The following is a 15,817-nucleotide window of genomic DNA, read 5'->3' as shown; positions in this document are numbered from 1 at the left end:
AGTGGAAATTTGCTTCAATTTCCTAACAAACCAAGGGAAGAGTTGGCTTCAGCTGGATCATTCAAGGGGCATTTTCTCGTGCTATTTCAATTTCATGAATTCATGCCAGTTGTGGAACATGTTCTTATAGGGATGTATGGTAGAGGTTATTTTTATAGGAATGTTTTCCCTTGGAAATTTTAGCTTTAATGAAGTCTATTGGAAATAGCTATTAATTTTTTTATAGCTTTTCAGAATAGTTTAATAGAAATTCTGCTAGCCTCTACAAAATCTGGTCACCATTTGTAGATGTGATGGTGACCAGACCCTTGCTGTCTTATTTAAGTAAAACAAAATGGGAAACCTAACGTTGCTCCAAAATAGTCTTTAAGCACAGTACATAATTACTTGATCAGTGTGTAATTACAATGTTATGAGTTTTATATAATTAGGATTTTATGGACATCTGTGATATAATTTAAGAATATATTAATTTATTTACATAAAAAGCCTATTCTAGGAAACAAGCCTTTCATCAATAACTGTGGTAAGTAACAAGAATACATTATACATAGGCATACAGAAAATCTCCTGGAGGGCTGCCTGCCTTTATTTAAAGCCTTTTTTGTACAAGCTGTTGCAGTGGATGAGGGGAGACGTATATTTAGAGCTATGGCTTGTTTGGGTGTATGAGTGAGGTTGGGTGGGCAGTGTCCTGGGCAGGTCTGCTCCATTGCAAGGAATCCAGCGGGCTTTCCAGATTTGCAGGGTGCTGGTCAGCAAGCCCTCACCAGAGGGTGGGGATGGGGACATCCACCTTCTTGGAATGGGTCTCCTGTTAGCCCATGGCTCTTTATCTTGTGCCTGAGGATTGCTCGTGTGCCTTGATGAGAGTCTTGTAACTCCAGCCCTGCTGCTTCAGTCAGGTGCAGAAATCCCTTCCTCAGCACAAGGATGTATTCTTGGCACACACGTCCCCAGATCACCTGAGGTTTGGGTTTTGAAGACTGCATATATTTTACAACACCAGGGCCGTAGCTGTACACAGAATTTCCTTATTTTTAAGGAAGATCAAAAACATTTCAGAATTCAGACTTGATAAGTTTCTTTGTTCTTATTTTGAAATATCTCAAGGCTTATCAAAAGTTGTTGATGGTTTCCTATCTTTGTCTAAATTTTGCTTAGTATAAAGTCACCTGATATCATACAGGTTTTAATTTTTTTTTAAATTAGATTTTCCTATTCGACAAATGCTGGAGGATTAATGAAGAGGCCTATATTCAGTTTGAATGACATTTGGAAATTGTTCTGGTTTTGCAGTAAGTGTTATCCTCCTGGTTTAGTGCTTGATTTGGTACAGGTTCTGCTTTCTTGAATGTACTAAATAATTGGTCAGAGTTGACTGCAAGATGGCATAATGTCACTTTTGGAACCAGTGTAGATCAGCAATTCAAGAATAATGAGAAACAGAACAACCTTGTGGATATATCATTATGCATAATGTGAAATTATGAATTTTGAGTAGGTAAGCTTTTGGCAACTGAATTCTAATCTACATATCACATTGAATGAATGATTTTCCCAGAACTGATTTATTTTTTAATGGATTTTTTTCTCCTTATTCCTTTTCCTTTGTACTGTTTATTATTCTTGGGAATAATTTTTCCCATCCAGAAAACTACATGGGAGGGACACACTGGTGATACTTGAAATGTGACAGGCTCAGATAACTTTTTGTGTGTCTTGGGCTGATGGTAAACTGTTTGTTTAATATGGTTGGCAATACTGAGGCATGATGGCCTGCCTTATATAATTTTTTGATGTGAAGGCATTATGTAAATGCAAAAATCCCTGCATCCTGCCTTGAGCTGCAGTAGCAGAAGAGTTAAACCCTGGGGTTTGTAGCCTGAGGTGTGAATTCTTGTCTCCTTCCAGGCTCACCATTTGGCTGCCCTCCATGGGACCAATTGTAAATCATAACCTGGTGGTTTGACCTGGGAAATTGGAGGCTCCCAGAGGGGAGCTTGTGCTTGTGACTTTAGAAGTTGGAGAGCTTTACTGTTTGTTGGCCATTTTACCTATAAACCATGTAAGGTTATGGTTCATAACTGGTTTTTCTATATAATTGTGTTTGAAGACTGTGATCTGCTGGTGCACCCTTGTTTGAGCTGACTCCTTTACTACCCTGCACTGTTCAGAGTTTGGGATGCTTGGGATGTATCAGCAACTTCTAGGGAGGAATGAAGAGTTCAGAAGGTTCTTAAGAGACTGCAGTAAATATTGAAGCCTTTCTTCTTCTGTCCTAATGCTCAAATAACAGACAGTTCCTCTAACGACAGTGGTGTGCTCCTTCCAAGTAGTCTCTCCTTCTAAGCCATTTTGATCTTGGATACAGAAACAACCAGAGCAGTGAAAGATTCCTGGCAAGGGAATAGTTCTGAGAAATAAATAAAATTCTTAACCAGACAGTCATGTGTTTAATATTGTTGATAGACAGTGCCATGCATTTTCCAAGATTTGTTTTTAATTGGACTATGAGGCAACCAGGGGCTATTTTTAGTTTTAATTTGGAAAATCAGTGAGTGTGCAAAGAGGCCTGTTAATGTCTTGTGCTGAAGCACTAATAGTAGAGATGTCCTAACAGTGAGTAGCTGGTGTCACCTTCATGGCCTGGAGCTGAGGGGATGCAGAGGTTGTTTTACATAGCTGTGTGTGTCAGCCCAGGACTGATTCTGCCCACGAGCAGCAGGTTCATTTCCAATGTGTTTCCTTAAAAAATTGCTTTTTGAAGACATGAATTACACATTTAATTTTGTTAGTTAAACCATTTAGTGGATCAATATTAACCTGAAAGCTTAAGGAAGGTTTATGATGTAAAGAAGGAAAGAGGATCTCAGGGCAAGTTTTCATCAGTTTTTGATATGGCATCCCATTTCAGCTATGTCTCGCTATCCTGAGCTATGGTGAACTTTTATCTGAAATTTATGCTCTTGTTTGAGTATTCATAACTACCATGCCAGAGAGCCTGCAGAGCTGCTTCTGCTGTAAATGGACCCACTTATGCTCTCTTTTCTACAGGCTGCATCTGTGCTCCCCTTTTTTCCAGTATCTCTCTAGTCCTGTTTTTGTTCATTCATCTCAAATATGCTTCTTTTAGTGCTCCAAGTTCTCCCTTCCTGTCATTTATCTCCTGAAATTTTGCTACTTTGGCTAGTTGTTATTATTCTGTCATTCAATCCCTTGTGTGGTACTTGAGAGCATAATCTTCTAACCTAGTTTACATTACACTGTCATTATGAATTATTAATGTTCTAAAATAAAATCTTCAAACCGTAGTCTTTGCTGTGGTGAAAGAGCTCTGTGTGCTTTTGTTTCCTTCCTGTTCTCCCTGGCCTTTCCTTTCTTCAGACCTTTAGGTCTTTAGAGCAGGGATGTTATTGATCCAGCCATCTGGGAAAGACTTGGCTGTGCACTTAGAATTGCATTGTCACATCTCTGAGTTGAGATGGGCATTTATTACATAAACACTAAAAAAGCTGGTTTTGGAAGTAATTCTTTTGATTCTCATCAAAGACATGCTGCGCAAATAGAAGTGATAATGCATGTTTGGGTTATAGCTTGTCTGAGAAGGTGAATATTATTTTTTGTACTCTTCATTAAATTTTTGTTTTGTTCCTGGGAGTCTCACTTGTATTTGTCAGCAGATGAGAAATTTTAAATAGCAGAACAGGTCAAGTTATAATTCTCAGCAAATTTTTAGGGCAAAATTTTCCACTGAAAGACAAGAAGTCCATACTAGCTTTCTCCCACCCTTCATTTTAATGCAACTGTTTGCCCATTCTGCTTTGGAGAGACTGGAAGATTCCAGAATCATTACACGCCCGATTTTCCAAGCGAATCAACGCACAAATATTGACCAGAAGTGTTCCTTTAAAATCACGAGTGTCTTCATTGCCCTGGCAGGGAACTCGTAATTAGCGTGAGCAAAATGCAGTGGATTAGAGCTGCGTTTGTCTTTGGCGTGGAGGAGAGGCCGTGGGGACGTGTCCCGGCCTGCGCCCCACGGCCGAGCGCGCGCAGCCTCCGCCGGTGCCGAGATGGATCTCGGAACCGGGACCTGTCGCTTCTGCAAGCTCCCCCCGGCTGTCCCGAGCAAGGGCAGCTGCAGGCTGGGCCGCAGGACGCCGCGCTCGCTGCTCTACATCGTGCTCCTGTAAGTGCTGGCCGGCGTGGGGAGCGGCCCGTGGCTCTGAGCTGTGCGTGCCCTGCTGGGACGGAGCTCTGGGACACGCAGCTGGTGTCGGTCTGCATCTGTGCTCTGCCCGCTGGTGTGTTTGTTTAGGAGCCTGCGTGGTGTACCAAACACTTTGGCCAGCTGGAAATAGGATTTTCTTTTCTTACTCGCTACACTTTAATAGGTAGCGCAGAAAATGTTTTTGTTAGAAATTAATTTTATTATTGTGTACATTTGTGCTTAAATTTTAATTTTCTTATCTTTCCCTAATCTATAAACTACAACTCCTAATAAAATTTTGAAAGAAGAGAAAAGAAAGTGAATACATGATGGATATTCCCATTTATTAACACCTCCTCTTTTTCTTTATATCTGAGATGGCTTAAAAGGTCATTGGTAAGGTGGATTATGAAAGTAATTTATTTTAAAACCAAGCAATTTTGTTACATATTTTTGTTTCTAGCTGTATTATTTAGATTTATTTGTGCCATTTTTAATGTTACAGTAAAGTATAGTAAGATACAGCATTGCAAATGGATAAATTTTGGTTTTAGTATTTCAACATGAATGTTTCTCTGGAGACTGGAGAAATCATTACGAGTTCCATATCTGTCCATTCTGTACTTTATTTCAAAGCTGAGAATTCAGTTTGAGTCAATTTATCTTAATTTATTAAATCTGCTTCTGGGTTCTAACACTTATGTCTCCACTTATATATAGGTAGACATGCATCTTAAAAGTAATATATAAAATAAATGTCTTCATTCGAGACCTTCTAAATAATATGTGTATTTTAGGAAACCTCAGTTTTGTAATGAACCGCCTTTGTGGGTTTCTCAGAATTAGAGTAGAACAGTTGATACAGTTGTATAGTTATTTAGAACTGTATGGCTATTTAGAGTTGTAGTTATTTAGAAATCTGTGGTCCAGGCTTCTTCTTATGTTGGATCTGTTTGTGTGTTATATATTTTTCTGAGGCTCACAACCTGGAGTAGTTTGTTTGTCTGACAGTTGATGATAATCTTATCACAGTTTTCCCTGACTTTAAGATTAAAAGCTAAGCTCTTGCTGTGAAGATTCATAGTATTCCAGAGGAATGGCTAAAATAGGGGCCAATTTATCTTAAAAATGCATGTCCAAATAAGGATGTAATTCTGCCTTTAAAACTAGATAAACTTTTTCTCCTTTATTCGTATGTGTGTGTGTCTGCTAGCACCCCTCATGTTTCCCAAGCATGGTTTTGATTTCTCATGTCTCTTTTGTACCATGCTTATTTTGTAAAGTCTATTCTTATCCCATGCTCTAACTTCATTAAGAATTTATGCTTGAAAATGTAAAATTCATCCTCTTCATCTGTTCATTACATTAGCATTCCCCTTGCTCCCAGAATAACTCTTCTTAGCCAACATCCTACAAAATAAGCTTTTTGTCTCAGAAAAGCCATGGTAAATGCAAGGGCTTTACAATATCCTTAACATTTCAGCTGAGCCTCAGTGTGTTAACCAGAGAAGGAGGAAACAAGCTGTAGAGTGGAACGTCCTGCACCGGAGATTGGGGTTGGAGCAAACAACCTGAATTATACTGAGAAACAAATCAGATGCCAGGGCTTGTTTTGGAGTTCAGGCTTGATTTGGTTTTCTGGGTAATACACTGTGAAACAGGTGACAGCACTCCCTGCTCACTGCTCACCTTGTGTGCCCTGAGCCTGGGGGCACCAGGGTGATCCTTGGCATGGGCTGCTGCCCTGGGATGTGTGCTGGGGGTTTGTGGTCCTGCATAGATGAAGGTAACACTTTTTGCTTTTGTGAGTTGGTAATTGAGAGCTGAGTAGCTCAAAGCCCTCTTTATTCATGCAGTGAAATACAGCTCAGTTCCCTCTCTTTGTGGTTTGCTTTGTTCATTTTACCTTAACTGCTTGCCTGTTGTCTTGGTTTAGTTTTAGCATCCTTTCTTCTTCAGTCCTCACTCCCTGTGAAGACACAAAGTCTGCCAGCCAGCCTTTGCTCTTACCCTAATTTCTCCTTTAGGCTCTGCACTGTAGCTTTTCTTTAAAATGGAGGAAATAGCACCTGCTTTTTCTAATCTGCTTTGCTGATACAGTTTTGTTGGAATGGTTATGGATCCTGTCTGTCAAGGAATATGTGTTACAGCTCTTTGGGATATATACAAACCTCATGTTACAGGAATTAGCAATAGCCTGGTAGTGTTACACAAGTACAGGGAACCAGAGGTGGAAAACCTCTGCAAAGAGCTGAAGTTCTGTACTTCTTCATGGAGAGGCTGCTGCAAGCTGGAGTGGCAGGAGAAGAGATTAAGTTATTAAGTGAACTGTTTGCAAATCCATTTGCACAGTGAATTCATTAAGACTGTATTACAGGTTAAAAAGGAAGTTTTAAGTGCTTTGGGATAAATAATACATGACAAAGATGAGGAAATGCTATGGTGGCAAGAGGAGGTTCAGTCTGTTTTTTCTTCTGGATAAATTCTGGCTGGCGAAGGGGAGGGAGATCCTTTGGATGAAGATCTTGGGTTACAGCAGCACTCTGTGATGCTGTATTTTTTACAAGTGCTACTGAATGTCCTTAACTACATTTTGGATAAAGCGTTAGAAGATTTCCGTGTAAACAGGAAGTGACATTTTCAGACCTGATTTTCAGTATTGTTGTTTTTCAAATAACATTTCTCAATTTTTATGGCATTTGAATCACATATGGAGGTTTCATTTGATTAAATTGGACAACTGACATTTGAATCACACATGAAGAAGGCTAGGCTAAGGAAAGAATGCAAGATCCAGTAACTTATTTAAAGAGGATAATTGACCTTTCCATGGCATCTGAACCCAATTGTCAAGTCTGTGAGTTTGAAATTATGTTAAGCTTATGTTATATTGGAGTAGCTGAAGGTCTTACTGGTGTTACTTGGGAAGGATAGTGTTGCATGGAACATTAACATACTAATAAGTGATATTTTTGTAAAGAAAAATACAAAGAAAGATTATTTCTTATTAAATATTCATAGGATTTGGGGCACAATTAACTTGGTATTTTAACACTGCTCACTTATCACTTATTTAGTAGAGTCTTCACTTAAAAGATTGTGATGATGGAGCTGTAGTTGGCATCCTCTATATCTGAGCTAGTACAATTTTGTGAGAGTTGTTCTAGACTGAAATCAGAGCAGTTGCTTGTGCTTAACTGTGCAGTGATATTGTAGTGCATTAGATAGCATTTCAGGCTGTCCTCTAGGATGGCAACCCCTGTTAGTCCAGTAACTGTGCCCAATTAAAGTTTCATGAGGAGCTGGCAGCTTCCATGCAGGTACACTGCCTGATAGCTGCTTCAGTCAATGTTTCTGATCCTTTGAATCATTAACTAGTGCAGTCACTAGGCTGTTCCTTGCATAGGGAATGCACACCAGAGGGAAGTTTAGTTGTTCTTCATCCCCAAAACCCTTGACCCAGCTGTTTGTTGAATCTGATACAGATACGTCTTTGGGAGTACTTTTATACAGAGGTAACAACTGGAACCCATGGGAGCCACCTCGGTAAAACACTATGGCTCTCTAGATCTTGGGCGTGGCTTGGTGATTTCGGCACCAAAAGGAAGAAATCCATGGTTTTATATCTTAGCAAATGATAGAAAAGTGAACCTTGAAGATACATCCAACCTAATGTTTTCTGTCAGACTGTTCCTAGGAGTCTCGTGGTTGCAGGCGGCTCAGACAGTCCGTTCTTCACTTGCTTAGGTCACTGTTCAAATAATAATGATGCCCCAAATAGCTCAACACACATCTCCCATGTCATTTTTTTTTTAAAGGAACCGTCCTTTTTGTTTTTTAAAGCATAAAGGAAGAACTTTCTCCTTTCCCTCTATTGCAATACCAAAATTTTCTGCTGGGGTTTTTGCACCTTACACGCTTTTTCAGTGTAGGGTGACAGAGTGGGTATCTTCACTTGTGTCATCTTATGCTTACTCACAGTGGAATAATTTTCTGTGCTTGTTGGGCATACAATTTAAAGTTTAAAATAAGTCAGTATGCTCTTTATAGAGATAGAACGTATCTTATGTTGTGACTTCTTCAAAGAATTTGGCTTTGCTAGCAAAATAGTTCAAATTTCTGGGCATTTCTAGTGAATAATTAATGGATTTCAGTCTAATGACTATTTTAAAAACTTATGTCTCCAAGTATCACAATTTTATGTGACGCTTAATAAATGTAAGCATGCAAATGATGGTGTAATTAGCAAGAGGTATGTTTTTCCCAATGGCATTTCAATTGGTTTCCATTACAAGTTTTCCTTTACCACAGTGTAACTTGGGAAATGCATCTTCATTTGAAAACTACCACATGCTTAGGTGGTTCATCCTGGTTGGAGTGTTTAAAAACATAATCAGTACTTTGTGGAAACTTTTCTTGATACATAGTCAACTTAAAATGTAGTCAGTCACAGGAATTTTGATCTTTGGGATATCCTTTTTCAAAGTTACGTCATTGATCTGCTTGGTACTGCTTCAGACTTTTCAGGGAGTTCAGCTTACTTCTAAAATGACGGATTTTATTTAAAAGAAGATGATCTTATACCAAGGAAATTTATTTAATGATAAATGTAGCTGCTATAAAAAAGTCCAGAAAGCAATGGGTTTCATGTGGACTGTTTGCCTAATTGCATTCTCATTTAATGTCAGACTTAATTAATGTCCTGCATTGGTAATGATAAAGATGAGAAATAGGGAAAGTCATTGACACTGACTATTTATAACTGTCCAGTGGATGCAGTGTCATTAGGAGGGCTCTGGAAACTGTACATTTGGTTGACAGAGAAATACTCCATCATCACAGGAGCTGCTGAAATGTTCTGCAGGTGGTCGTTTCAGAGGACGAGTTGGGCATAAAGAAGGGAAAGGTGCATTAGGAAGATTGATGGAGACTAAATATCCTGGAAGGCGAGTGAGAGAATGTTGTAAAGGAAGAGGTTTCTTCAGGCATGGAATAACTCAGGGCCTGCAATTCACAAAGAGAAGTTAATCTTATTATGAGTTAAATAAAATAGAAAACTCATCTTGTAACCTATTTGTGTGAGTATGTTGTTGACATGTTCTCTCATATACAGGATATGGTATATTTTTGAATTAGTGAGAAGTTTCTGGTCCAAATTTTCCAAAATGTTTTGCTGATTGTGCAGAGACAGTAAGGCGGTTCCTTCAAAGGATTTCATTTGTCATTGTAGGTGTGAGAAAATCCTTACGCTTCCTATATTTGTCGCTACTAAAGACAATTCTGCAAATGTTGACACTGTCATATTTTAAGACATGACTTATTTTAAAAGCTTTTTGGTGGTTTGTGTTCTTCTGTTTTTCTAGCAAAACCACTACATCTCCAAGTGTGGTGTCTTCCCATTTTTTTCTGGGTACTCTGAATTTCTTAGGAATCTCTGGGTCCCACCAGCTTTTGTGCTGGTGATGATTTGCAGGATTAGAGTCTGTGACTTCCATGTGGAACAGGCATTTTGAAAAGTAGGAATATAAAGTGTTAAAAGAAATTTCTGCTAGTTTTGAACCAGTGTTATGTAATTCTCAAAGTGCTTTTTCCAGTTCTTGGGTAAAAGCTCTGCAGAATTGTGTTAAATGGCAAGATAGGTGAATGGATGGGCTTCTGATGATAGCAAACACCCCATCCCCTTCCCTGCTTGGGATGCCCTGTGTTCCCCAGGAACAGCAGAGGATGGACAGGGTTTAGCTGGATTAACATTGCTCTAGGGCTGTCAGTCACTGATGCCCATGGAGAAATGTTCTCCTAAAATGGCTTCTCCTTTTTGTGTCCTTCCTGCAAGAGATGTGAAAGTGCTGCTGCTGAGTACAGTGATAATGAATGATGTGTCTTCAACTACTGAGTTTTCAATCATTTTTGTAAAAAGCGTGACTAATACAGATTTAGAGGTGTTAGCTGATTGCGATCTTATTTGCTAAGTATAAGCAGTCAGGAATTTATTTCTACTGTGGTAGGTTTATTTTGTTAGTTAACTGAACACTTTTATTCTACCATTATTGGTCATGAATTTCAAATCATGTTTTAGCTGAGAGAGTAAAATTTTCATACCTTTTCAAAGCCAGGGTTTATTGGAACTGGAAAGGCACATAATATCCTGAATATAATTCCAAAAGGCTAGTGTTCAGTTTCTACTTGATTGGTATATATTATGTGGACACAAAAATGAATGTGTTTATTTTTCTCATCAGTAGTAGACAGTGGTAGAGTTTGGTTTGGTTGTACTCTAAATTAACTTTGTCCAATCAACTCACTATGTGATGTAGATTACCTTTGTGAAAATGTTTAAAAGCACTAGAAATGATGGTCGTGTTGTACAGAGTCTAAAAATCCCATTTGCTTGTTTTGAATTCCAGATGGAAGGGAATACTTTACTCAATCAGATACTGTGATTGTTGATAAATGTATGTATTAAAAATATGTAATTATTTAATGGAAAAGTATGAAGACCATCTAATTCTTCCATGAGATTCTTTGGAAAGCTAAAGTGAGTCTGGTGGGATTTCTTTCTCCCAGACATTTTTTGTGGATTTTTTTTGGGCTGTATTGTGTTTGGAAGGCTGTGCCAGCTGTTGATTGTCATCTTTCTCATGTCTGTGATAAAAAGCCACTCAAGAAGACTGAAATATGAGAATGTCATTAGCTTTCCTACTGGCAGAAGTGCTTAAAGAAGCCACAATAAAAAGAAAATAGATTGCATACCGAAATAAAAAAAAAAAAAACACAAAAAAAAAAGCAGCTCCAGTGAGGTTTTGTTTAGACCCCAGAAAAGGCAAAAACATGGCAAGAGGGTTCTACAGGCATGAAAAGGAATAGTGAACTTGTGGTTGATGTGAAAAGGGGGTGTGGAAAACCTCTGATGTGCATCACATGAGTCCTGCTTTATGTTTTGTTGTCAAAATTCAGCTGGCTGAGTTGTTTTTAGACACCAGGTGCTACGTAGGAGTTTGTGTTTACTGTGACTGACGTGGATCTGATGTGGCTGACTTCAGGAGGAGAATGGATTTCTGTTTTTAAAGTGATCTTGGGAGGCATTAGAAGCTTTTTTTTTTTTTTAATTAAAAATCCACTTAGGTTACTGAAGATGAAAGATGGGATTTGTTTAAAGGTGGAAGATTAATTAAGAAAAATAAGCAAAATGCCCCTGATATGCCTCATGTAGTTACGAAAAGAAGAGCCACCATGTCAGAATAAAAACACAAACTAGAGAGCCAGTAGTGCTTTCTGTGCAGACACAGCTTAAACCCCCCTGTGTTATTCAGGATTGCAAACAGTGCCCAGTTACAGTTTTGAAAATACTGAAAATATTTTGTTTGTAATTAGATGCTCACAGAGAGATGCACAGAAAGCATGTATGCTGTGTATTCAGCAAACTCTAGGTTTAAAGTGTATGTATTAGGAAGAGAATAAATATCTCGTTTTGCACTGCCTCCTAAGGTGGAGGGAGGGAGGCAGGGATGGAGCAGGGAGAAAACAGAGGCAGTGGAAACAGCAGCAATATGTACGCTTGCCTGCCTGTCTCACATTAATGGAACAGCTTGCAAGGTCTACAGGGAATTTGCATTGGCTCTGTCACTGGTATTATTTAGTTCCTTATTTATTGCTAGTGGCTTGATTGTGCTGTATTTTCCCAGCAATGAAAGCTTTTAAAGATCATGTCTGACTCCTTTTGGACAGTGCTGTCCAATTTCTCTCTGCCTGCTACCAGCATGTTGAGACGATCCAAAAGGTAATCTAAGGATTTTGCGAGTAATTCTTACAATGTTTTTCTAAGCTACTTGTTTTAATACTGTTTAATCTTGCTTTTTTTTCTCTGTTTTAACAGACTGAATCATATTCCTAGTATGTTAGATGTGATTTCTTAATTTCTGAATGATTCGTAATTGTATTCATTGTAAAAATCATACTGTGCAGATGCACTGTTCGTTCTTTTTAAAGGTATTTATTTAAAGGCATTGTTCCTTCTCATACTATGTAAATATGATAAGGGGTTTGTTTCTACAAAATGATGGATAGATGCTTACTGGGAGGAAGCTGCTTTATTATTTGAAGTAGCAAAACAGTATTATGTTGAAATAAGCAGCACCATGAAAGACTTGCAAATATTTTGACTTATAGCATTTATGGTCTTCATAGAAATATGCATAACCTTAAATTTGAAATAATGCTTAGTACATTTAGCATTTTTTTTATTAGAGATGTGGATATGTTAATGTAGCAGTTAATAGGACGAGTACTTGTATTTACCCTGCTCTCTGGATTTTGATAAAATCCCATTGAAGTGTGTGAACTAATGAATGGTATCGGATCTGATGCTGTACAGGGCTGTCCCTTCAAGACTGGGAAATATAAACATAATTATCACTCATCAGGTGCTCTGTGGAGCTTAACATTTGTAGCCTGAAAACTTACTGGTAAGACTGTAGGTAGCTAATTCTGACTAAAGCAGTATATACAGATTTATGAGTAAACAGTTGCAGCTGGTACCAGAATTTCTCAGCAGCTGCTTTGTTGATACAGTTAATAATCTGTGTAAGACTCAGAATATAAGCTCTGGTTTAGGTTTAGGGTGACTTTTGTTCATCAGCTGTCAGAAATTATATTAATCTTTTTTAGAGGATTGTAGCTTCTACCAACTAGGATTTTAGGGTACTCTTATTTATTTGTTATTATTCCACATTTGTGATTTAAATTTTATCAAAGTTGTGTTCTGTGCTGTCACTGACTTTTAGAAATCTTAGTGGCAACAAAGAAAGATTTTGTAAATTAATGGGGATTTTAGTTGCCAGGAATTGCACTAGCAATGTTGTTCTTTTCAAAATTGTTATCTCTAGCCTGTGTTTTTAAAGTAGAAAGCTCCTTGAGATTCAGGCTGTGTGTTGATGTCTCTGCTCCAAGCAGTAACTTTCCCACCCATTGAGCAGTTGTAGCAGTGGTTTCATAGAGTGACAAGTGACGAAGACAAAGCTTCGTATTTTCTTACAGATTACTTGAATTCAGCTGGGGAGAGGAAAGGGAGGCAAATTATTATCCTGTGCCTCCATTTCCACAGGCTGAAGTAGGTTGGACTTGGCTTTCAGGTGCTCTTGGCCACCAGCCCGTGAGATGGGAGCAGCCTGGTGTGACGAGACCTGGCTCGCTGGGAGAGCCAGGGAGAAGGAGCTGCTTCAGGGCAGGTGAGGGAGGACACCTGGGCATCCTGTCACTGCTGCTTGCACAACTGTGCTTTCCTAAAGCTCCTCCAGTCCAGATGGTGTCCAGCGTGCCTAAAGGTAGTAGTTTTGAAAGTTCAGCAATAATAATAATCTTCCAAAGACACCCACAGTGTCTCTCATAATAAAAAAAAAATTAAATCATCCTTGTTTTTCAGTATCTTGTTAGTGTGCCATTTTGAATTTAAAATTACACATCAAGGTCAGAAACAATTTGGGAGATACTAACAAGGTTTCAGGTGTGATATTTTGTCAGAAAACTCCTACTCAAAATTTATAATTCCATTTATTGTTAGTAGTCGAAGTACAAAAAGAAAGGGATTGATCTGTAAATCCGCTGAGCATCTTAATGGAAAAGAGATGACATTTTATTGATTTAATCACATAAACGAGTATTAGGTATTTCAAAATGATCAAACAGCACTATGAGTATTCAGAGCAGAGAGCTGCTGCACGAAGTCATGTGGTGGAAATCCTATTTTGCACCACAGGATGGAAACTGCAGGCTTCAGCCAGCCTCAGAAATGAAATATTTGAGCATGTGTGACAGTTTGCTGGGAATATCACCTTCTGCCGAGACGGGCTGGCAGCCTGCCAGCTCTTTGCTTGCAGTCTTGGGGGAGATGGGTGGGCAGGTTGGGCTGGTCTGAGGAGTATTGTGATAAATCACTGTAATAATGTGATTCTTGCCAGGGTATCCATCCTGAAATCCCATGTTCATGTATGCAATGACTTTGCTCCTGAGGGTATCTGGGCTGCCAGAGTGGTCACTGCACATGGAGTGTGTTGCAATGCCATGACCTGGGTGTTTCTGTGTGCTAATGTTCTCAGGATTGTGGCATCTGGGCACTAGGAATGGAGTACTCTATCACTAAATAAATAAATAAATAAATAAATATTTTTCAGTTTTAATTGGCCCCCTTTCAAAGCACAATGTTCGCTTCATGCACTTCCTTTAAAAATCATGATTTCAATTTAAATTTCTCCTGTAACCTTGCAATCTTGGTCATGTTTATGAGTAGAGAATTTTTTACTGTGACAAATATTTGATCCAATTTTCCTCTGCTCTGTTTGTAAAACTTCTGTACAGTCCTGTTGCATTAGTGATAGCCTGTGTACTCTTAATTCAGGGCTTCTCCGCCTTGGTTTTCTCTCAGTTTTAATTTGGTTTCACATTGCAAGAAAGGGTTACTTGTGGTATTCTGACTACTGAGCTATGGCACTTTTCTCTATAATGGCTTCTGATATGTACTAAAAATCCTAGAGGACTTGACTCCCATATGGCTTCTCCTACATTAGGAGGCAAATGGGAAGGACTCCTCTTTCTCCTCAGTGCATTTTGTGGAAATGAGCTCTCCTGTGCAGCTGGTGGGATTCTCTCCGCAACTAATGGCTCTGGAAAAGTGAACCATCTGCTGCTCCGGGCAGAGTGGCTGCCTTGTTTCTTCTCCAGCCTATTCCCGGAAGGATAGAGAAAGTCAAGAGCAAACTGTAAATACATAAGTTTCTCATGGGAGGGGTGGCATAAACATAAATCACATTTACCTGTCAAACTGGTTCTGTATAAATATTTATGAGTTTAAACTATAGGAGAAATATGAGAACTCTTCGGTTCAAAGGGCATGTGGGGCTGGTATTCTGATATCAGCTCTACTGAGGCATTGACTATTGAAATTGGATTATGCAAAGATAAAGCATAATTCTGACGTATTTAAATTAAATATCTCTGCATTTAAGTCCTTTTTTTTCTTTACACTTTGGGTGTATCTTGAATATACTCTTGTGATTTGATATTAACAGCACTTTATAATTGTGCAAATGAATGTTTGTTGGTCTTGTAAAACTAACTTAGAATGCTGATTTCTAATTTTTTCCTAATTTTTTTCATTTTAATCCTCTCTGGATAGGACAGGCTGTGACTGTGGGTTTTAATGATTTCACTTTTGTTTAGTGACTTTTTCTTTGCAAAGTTAAGATGGGAGATTTGTATGTTGAAGCAACTTGAAAGATAATTCTGGAGGATGAAAAACGTGGATTTCTATGAGGAAAGACATCTTGGATTTGTATCCACAATTGCCATTGATGCTTTAATTCTCTTTCCTCTTCTCCTTTCAATGAAAGGGCTTTTGTGATTCAGTAATTTGTTAAAATCACAAGATTTAACTGCTTATGAAGTGTAAAGCAATCTTTTAGTAGCAAAACACCTCTAAGATCAGTGATTCTGTGGAAATTACTGTATTTCATTACAATCAGTTCTTGGTAACTAAGAAAAATGCTATTCATTATTGAAATAGTCACAAACAGTAAGAGAAACCATCTTTCACTGGGATGTAAATGGGTGAAT

General features: G+C 38.5%; 1 protein-coding gene across 19 annotated transcripts in view; it reads left to right on the top strand.

The window, feature by feature from the left end:
* The window catches only part of MAST2 (microtubule associated serine/threonine kinase 2), a 203,705-nt gene that overhangs the window by 109,291 nt on the left and 78,597 nt on the right, over positions 1 to 15,817 (top strand). For 2 of the 19 annotated variants that reach the window (XM_085585699.1, XM_085585697.1), the window contains exon 1: positions 4,135 to 11,990. The exons of the other annotated variants lie outside the window; for them this stretch is intronic. In XM_085585699.1, the coding sequence (XP_085441825.1) occupies positions 11,917 to 11,990 (74 nt within the window). In that variant the 5' untranslated portion in view covers positions 4,135 to 11,916. Of the gene's footprint in view, positions 1 to 4,134; positions 11,991 to 15,817 lie in introns of those variants that run through there. 19 annotated transcript variants of the gene reach the window in all.

Source organism: Lonchura striata, chromosome 8 (assembly GCF_050655825.1).
Source record: "Lonchura striata isolate lonStrDom1 chromosome 8, ASM5065582v1, whole genome shotgun sequence".
Lineage (NCBI taxonomy): Eukaryota > Metazoa > Chordata > Aves > Passeriformes > Estrildidae > Lonchura > Lonchura striata.
This window is presented reverse-complemented; position numbering and strand designations above follow the sequence as displayed.